The 7,048-nt window shown below is 34.7% G+C and overlaps 1 protein-coding gene across 1 annotated transcript; it reads right to left on the reverse strand.

Moving 5' to 3' along the window:
- Nucleotides 1-4,064: 4,064 nt before the first annotated feature.
- LOC149238326 (uncharacterized) lies at nt 4,065-6,005 on the reverse strand. The gene is made up of 2 exons (XM_089366956.1): nt 4,593-6,005; nt 4,065-4,430 (listed from the first exon to the last, which is right to left on the reverse strand). The coding sequence occupies exon 1, from the start codon at nt 5,342-5,344 to the stop codon at nt 5,030-5,032; it is 315 nt and encodes a 104-aa protein (XP_089223082.1). The 5' UTR covers nt 5,345-6,005; the 3' UTR covers nt 4,065-4,430; nt 4,593-5,029.
- Between the last annotated feature and the right edge of the window lie 1,043 nt (nt 6,006-7,048).

Below are 7,048 nucleotides of genomic sequence, written 5' to 3' on the forward strand. Positions count from 1 at the left end.
ATCATTCACTCTTGTTTACACTCAGTATCACCATGCATTCAGACTTCTCATATTTTCAGTCGCTCGTCGACGGGTCTAGTCTGCCTTAGCCCAGACCTTGCCTTGCCTGGCTAGAATTGCACATTTCTGGAAGTGAAGGCTCTACCTTCCCTCCAGAAATTGTGCAATTCTAGCCCAACACCGACCTCCACACTTGCATTGCACAATTCTGGGAGGCAACGCCTTGCTGGCCCCAGAAACTGCATAATGCAGTTTATTGGTTTGCATGTCACTGCTAACTGAAATTGCGCATTGCACAGTTTCAGTCCTTGGCAAGCTAGGCTAGACTATGTATTGCCCAGTTCCAACAGTTAGTTAGCCTCTCGACAACGCGGACTGTGCCTTGCGCAGATTTGGTAGTCAGCCACACAAGTATGTTGCATGTCAGTCCTCCAGTTTGTTTTGGTTTTCGATTGACAGATTGCTTGTCATGAGTGTTGTTATGTCTCCAGGTATCACAGGTGTTCGTCTGCCTCTCAGTAGCACAGGTATAATGGCTTCCAAGAGAGCAAAGTCGTGATATTGTTTAGAGCACTACTAGGGATGCAGTCGATCAAGTGTCTATGAACTTGCCTATCTATGAAGGCATAAATTTGTTCATGAACAAGGATATCAAGATGAAATGGCAGCGGCATCACATCGAGCATCACCATCAATAGCAACAGAAGGTAGCACACCTGCATGCGACAAATGAAAGAGAAGTGTTGTTGACAACGCAGAGATGGAACAAAGTTGCAAGCTCAAGCAGATCCACCTTTGATGAAAGCAGCTTTGGAGATTGAGGCTATGAGGCGACGATGTGACAAAAGGATCACGCGAAGTTAGAGAGAGAAACAGAGAAACAAGTCCCCTTCTTCTGTCCATCGTCGTACCCATGTTGTGATCAAAATTGTGATTATCACTTTCAATTTCAAGTTGATATCAATACCTTGCTTCTATCGGTTATCATTTTCCCATTTCCAATCTATCTCTTTTAAAAAGTGGGTCCCCTTCTTCTGTCCATCATCATACCCATGTTGTGATCAAAATTGTGATTAGCACTTTCAATTTCAAGTTGATATCAATATCTTGCTTCTATCGGTTATCATTTTCCCATTTCTCGTCTATCTCTTTTAAAAAACAGGGCCCCTTCTTCTGTCCATCGCCGTATCCGTGTTGTGATCAAAATTGTGATTATCACTTTCAGTTTCAAGTTGATATCAATACCTTGCTTCTATCAATTATCATTTTCCCATTTCCCATCTATCTCTTTTAAAAAATGGGTCCCGTTCTTCTGTCCATCGTCGTACCCATGTTGTGATCAAGTCAATAATTAATTGTAATTATTACATTCAATTTCAAAATGATATCAAATCCCTATATGAAATGTAACTAGCCATTATTTTGTTATTTTTGGTATGTCTCTAAAATGATATCAAAACCCTATCTAAATAGCCATTAGTTTGTCATTTCTAACCTGTCTCTACATACTACCCAAAAAAAACTTTATATTCTACATACTACCCAAAAAGAAACTTTATATTCTTATAAAACAAATTTTTTTACAACCCATATAAATTTTTTAAAGAATATTATCATAATTTTATAAACTTAATCAACACCTTAAAAAACACCTATTAAATGCTTTACAATGGATAATAATTATCACATTCAATTTCAAGTTGATATTAATATCTTGCCTCGAGCGTAACCAACTATTCGTTTTCCATTTCATGTGTATCTCTTCTGAAAAACGGGTTCCCTTCTTTTGGCCATCCTCGTAGTTGTGTTGTGATCAAGTCATTATTACATTCAAATACAAAATAATATCAAAGCCCTAAGTGAAATATAACTGCCATTAGTTTGTCATTTCTGTTAGTATAATTATTTTGTACAAGGTTAAGAAAAATGAACTACACAATATCAATATCAACGAAAATTATATTTAAGATAAGATAAAATTAAAAAAAAAAATCATAAATAAATATAATAAATTAGAAAAATAATTATATTAACTATTTAACTAAAGATTTTCAGCATTAGTAAACCATCTATTTTCATTGTGATATCCTTACTCTAGTTGGAAGTTGTGCTACAAGATATTAATTTAAAAAAAAAATCATAAATAAATCTAATAAATTAGAAAAATAATTATATTAACTATTTAACTAAAGATTTGCAGTCAAAGGGATTAGTAAACCATCTATTTTCATTGTGATATCCTCACTCTATTTGGAAGTTGTGCTACAAGATATTAACTTTAATTTACACTCGTATATGTATTAATTTTTAGTAATTTGTTCATTAGATTACAAGATATTATTTGTCTAAATAAATTACAAGATCTCGTGAAAATTGGTGATCCCTATGAAAACAAGTTCTTAGGGTGAGTAAATTTTATGGGCAATTAAAATAGACACAAATGCTAATAAGATATTTTTAATTAAAAGAAAAAATAAAAAATATTTTAATTATAGATAAATTTTTAAGTCAATGAAATGCTAACAAAATATTTTTTAATTAAAATAAAAAATGTTTTAATTATTTATAAAGTTAAACATTATAATTTGTTATGTGCAAATTAATAATGATCAACAAACAAATCCATTAATTTATAAAAACGTTAAACAATTATAAAACTAGAGAATTATAATTATACATAGTTATGTTATATATAATTTTATGTTGGTTATATATATATATATATATTATTTAGATAATATTTTATTTGAGTAAAATTAATTTTTTTAAATAAATTGATATATTTATTATTAAAAAATTTTAAAATTTAAAATAATTAAAAAAGAAATTTACGAGAGATTTTTTTTTTATAATAGACATGTTACCATTGCACAAAACTTATAAAATAAAATAAAGGAAAAAAATTACTACTTAAATTATAGTTTTTTTTAGTGGTTTTCAAGAGTTTACATAGTAGTTTTTTTTGGTATTCTAGGTTTTTTTTGTGGTGTTTAATGGCTTTTCATTGTTTTCTTGTGGGTTCTAAGGGTATTTTCGATGCTTTTCATTGTTGTTTTTGTGGTTTTTGCTTCATGGGTTTTTATTTCAAATTAGTTTATTTGGTTTTTTGTTGTGGTTTTTAAGGGGTTTTTTTATGGTTTTCTAGGTTGTTTTTTTTTGTTTTCCCATCCCGTGTCATTGTTTTTTTTTTTTGTGGTTTTTAAGGGTATTCCAGATGTTTTTCATTGTTGTTTTTTGTGGTTTTTGCATCGTGGGTTTTTATTTCAAAATAATTCATTTTATTTTGCAAGAAAAAATAAATAAAAGAGACAAAAAAAAATAGGAAACCTATCTTGGCTTAATCATTGGGTTGTTGGGTTGCCTAAATTGAGTTCCTCTATCTTGGTTGAGCTTAGAAATCCTCCATCAAACTCTTTCTTCCTCATAGTCTACACAAAATGGCTTACATAGATCGAGGTCGGGTTTTGAATAAAAAATAAAGGTTCGATCGAAGCTATGTTTAAACCCTTAAACAACTGCATCTGGGGCCTCTTTTCATTGAGACTGCGTTAGCTTTGCCAAAAAATTAAATCCAACTCTATTCATAAACCGATACATACATATATTAAAAACCCATACTAATCTTAATTGTAAGTAAATAAATAAAAATTACAGTGAGGAAAAATTAATCTCTCCATAATTAATAAAATAAATCTATACTAATTTAAATATTAAAACAAAAAAATAAAAAATGAACAAATAAACAATGATAATCGATATAAAAAAACATGAAGGGGAGAGTCAACTGTGAAAAACAAAACTTACCGGCATAATCAGGCTTTCTGGACCCCATGGATTTCTTGGATCGATTGTCTTCCTTCCCGTTCTTATCTAGAAGGACCACATCAAATGCATAAACATCCATCTTTTTTCTTTGCATAAACCAAATATTCTGAAGCAAAACACCTGTTAAACTACACTCACAGTTAGTGAACAGTATCGTTACAAATTGGATAGCCTTACTCTGAAAATGGCCATTGAAACTGGGCAGATGCTTACATACCCAAATGTTCCTCAAGCATCGCTGCAAGCGATATATGAAAAGATGTTGGTGCCCACCTTGCCAGCCTAAAATCTGACAACTATTATAAAATCCACGCTGATTCTGTCGAAATTTTTCGTTAGTGTAGGATTCCAAGTTCCAATCTACAACTGTAGATAACTAAGATTTCTCCGAATACTGAACTATTAAAATTACTCTTGATGCTTCTTTCAGTAAAGAGATTTATACTTCCAGTTCAAACTCTTCAGAAAGCAAGATTTTGGAAGACTTCACATCTCCGCGAAGAAAATTTGAGAAAAGCCATTTTGCAAGTAATCTAATCCTTCAGCAACTCCTACGACCACTTTCAATCGCACCGTCCAAGAAATGACAGGCTTCTCCTTGCCTCCTGAAACATATATAGGCAATACCCAGGGCTATAACCAAATCTCAGAAAATAGAAAATGACCCCGCCATAAAATACATGACCCTGTGATTCTTAAAATGACCACTGCTTGATATTTCTAAATGATTTAATGATTCTGAAAATGCAATATTATTGAGTACATACCATGAGGATTCTCTTCAAGGTTTCCTCTGGAAACAAAATTATACACCAGAAGGCAGTTAAGGCCTTCTACACAGTAACGAATAAGTGTAATGATGCGATTGTGCTTCAATAAAGTAAAATCTCAACTTCAGAAAGAAGCCTCTGTTTTGGGTTTAGAATTTAAGATTTTCACTGACACCGATTGTCCATCAGGAAACTTAACTTCAGTTACACTTCCTATCAAAAATTCCCTCCAAGAACAAGGATGTCACATAACCGAAGTGGGTTCACAGGATTAAAAAACACTTAAAAATGAGATTTTCCATTCGAAGCAAATGCACAGAAATTAAAAACTCCAGGAGGAAAACCAGAAATGCAACCTGTTAAAAAGCCGGAAGTGGCAGATTGCAACTCCTGATATGTAAAATGCCCGCAGGTTTTACTTCGACAAACGCACTCTAACCTCTTGCCAAATAATTTTCTTCTCGATTAGGGTCATTCTGCTGTCTGCAACGAAACCCACCTTCTTTACAGATTGTCCGAATTGGTGCTATCTCATTTGAAGACCGAACTTCATGTTCATAGCTGCAAATCTTCTGCGTAATCTGTTCTTTCAATAGAAGCTCTCCATCTGTCTGTGAAGGCCTATTTGGCGGCTGTAGTTCCCATTCAACCACAGACATTTGTTTTGATGTAGACTGTGGAATAGGAGGCTTGATCAGTGAATCGACTCCAAGTAATCGGCTCTCTGTAATGGGTGCTGAAGTCGTCATTTTGGGAACATATTGGTTGAGTTTTGCACAAGAATCACTTTTCCCTCCCCATTGCAGATATCACAAGAAGAGCCGAATCTATAATTTCATATCCTGCATGTTTCTTATAACTGCCAACAAAAATCATATTATCCAACTGGCAGAGGAGGCAATCTGGTTTCAGAGGATGAGATGACCTTTTCAACGCTTCCATTTCAGAAAAATTACACTTACAAACATCACCTTTGTTCACAAGAAAGTTTTTAACATCACCTTTATTCACAAGAAGGTTTTTAAGACCGTCTTGATCCAATACTGACTGAGAATCTTGTCATGCTCATTGAAATTATAACTGCTGGGAGATTTAAAACTATCATGTCCAAAGAACATGTACAACACTGGTTAAAGCTTTGCAGTTCTTTCTTTTAACTCTCATCTATGCCTTGTCGGAAACAGACATACCTGATAGATAGTCTCTTTCACATCTCATCACCTTCCCATTTTCAACAATGAATACAGAAGAACTGCAAGGTAATCTCTTAACACAAGATCTGGCCAATGCCAGTGAAGACCTGAAATTAACAGAATCATGAATCAAGGCCCGCTCATGAAATTCCAAGCTTGATCCCTTGTTCTGGCACAAGGAGTTGGGGAATCCCATACCTTACGGCATCATGCCTACTAGCTCCCAGAATCACCTTTGAAGCGTCACACGGTTTGCTTCTTCTACCAACACCTGTTGCACAGAAAACCCATTAGCTATCTTGAATTGAAGGCCCACCTGTTAAATCAGATAAATTGTTAAGCCTGTAAATAAAGAGCCACACACTATACTTCATTAAAGTAATTCCACAACTGCGATAATTTTGCCCCTGGGATTTTCGACTCTTCTGACCTTCTAATCCAATAAACAATGGAAGATGGTGCATGTATGGTCATCCATATGGTACTGCATCTAAGACTCGATATTTATTCACTCATATGACACTAAAACTTGTCTTTTGCACATAATCTCAGTCTGCATAACATTCTTCTACTGGAAAGCGACCGCAGAAGCATAGACTTCTACTCCGATCCTCCTAATCCAAATTATTCTGCTTCTTCATCATGGATCTCTTGCGAGTGATAGTTCAGTGCAAGGACAGCAATATCTCAGAGGAAAAAGGAATGATAGTTCAGTGCAAGGACAGGAATATCTCAGAGGAAAAAGGAATCCTTATGCAGATGAAAGATCTGGATCGGATTGACAAAAATAATGCTTTGGGCAACTGGAACATATCTGATCGAAGTCTGTGTGCTTGGAATGGAGTGTTTTGTAATAATCGGTTCAATGTCGTCCAAGGTCATAGCCCGGGTGTTGAAAGGGGAATTCGACCCCTAAACATGGATTCAATCTTGGCCGTGTAAATGTTAGCCTGTTATGGCCTGGCTGGGAAGATAGGTCAGTTACTGGATCTAAAATAAATGCTCAATTCAACATCATTACTAAAGTTAATCTCTCCAACACTTCTATTGCAAGGAGTCAAGCTCCCTGCACCGTGCAATGAAAGTATGGCAGAGAGTAACTTCAGTAAGGACGCTGCAAAGCACAGTTGGTCAACGTCATTACTCATCTCTCCAACACTTCTATAGCAAGCAGTCAATCTCCCTGCACCCTCCAATGAATGTATTGCAGAGAGTAACTTTAGTAAGGACGTTGCAGAGCACATATGGGTGTGGAAAGCC

Source organism: Pinus tabuliformis, chromosome 8, assembly GCF_031772625.1.
Source record: "Pinus tabuliformis cultivar Carrire ecotype Pingquan chromosome 8, CPIR1, whole genome shotgun sequence".
Lineage (NCBI taxonomy): Eukaryota > Viridiplantae > Streptophyta > Pinopsida > Pinales > Pinaceae > Pinus > Pinus tabuliformis.

Bases quoted from the DNA above. Each gene is read 5' to 3' on its own strand.
- LOC149238326 (XM_089366956.1), bottom strand. From the start codon at position 5,344: ATGACGACTTCAGCACCCATTACAGAGAGCCGATTACTTGGAGTCGAT.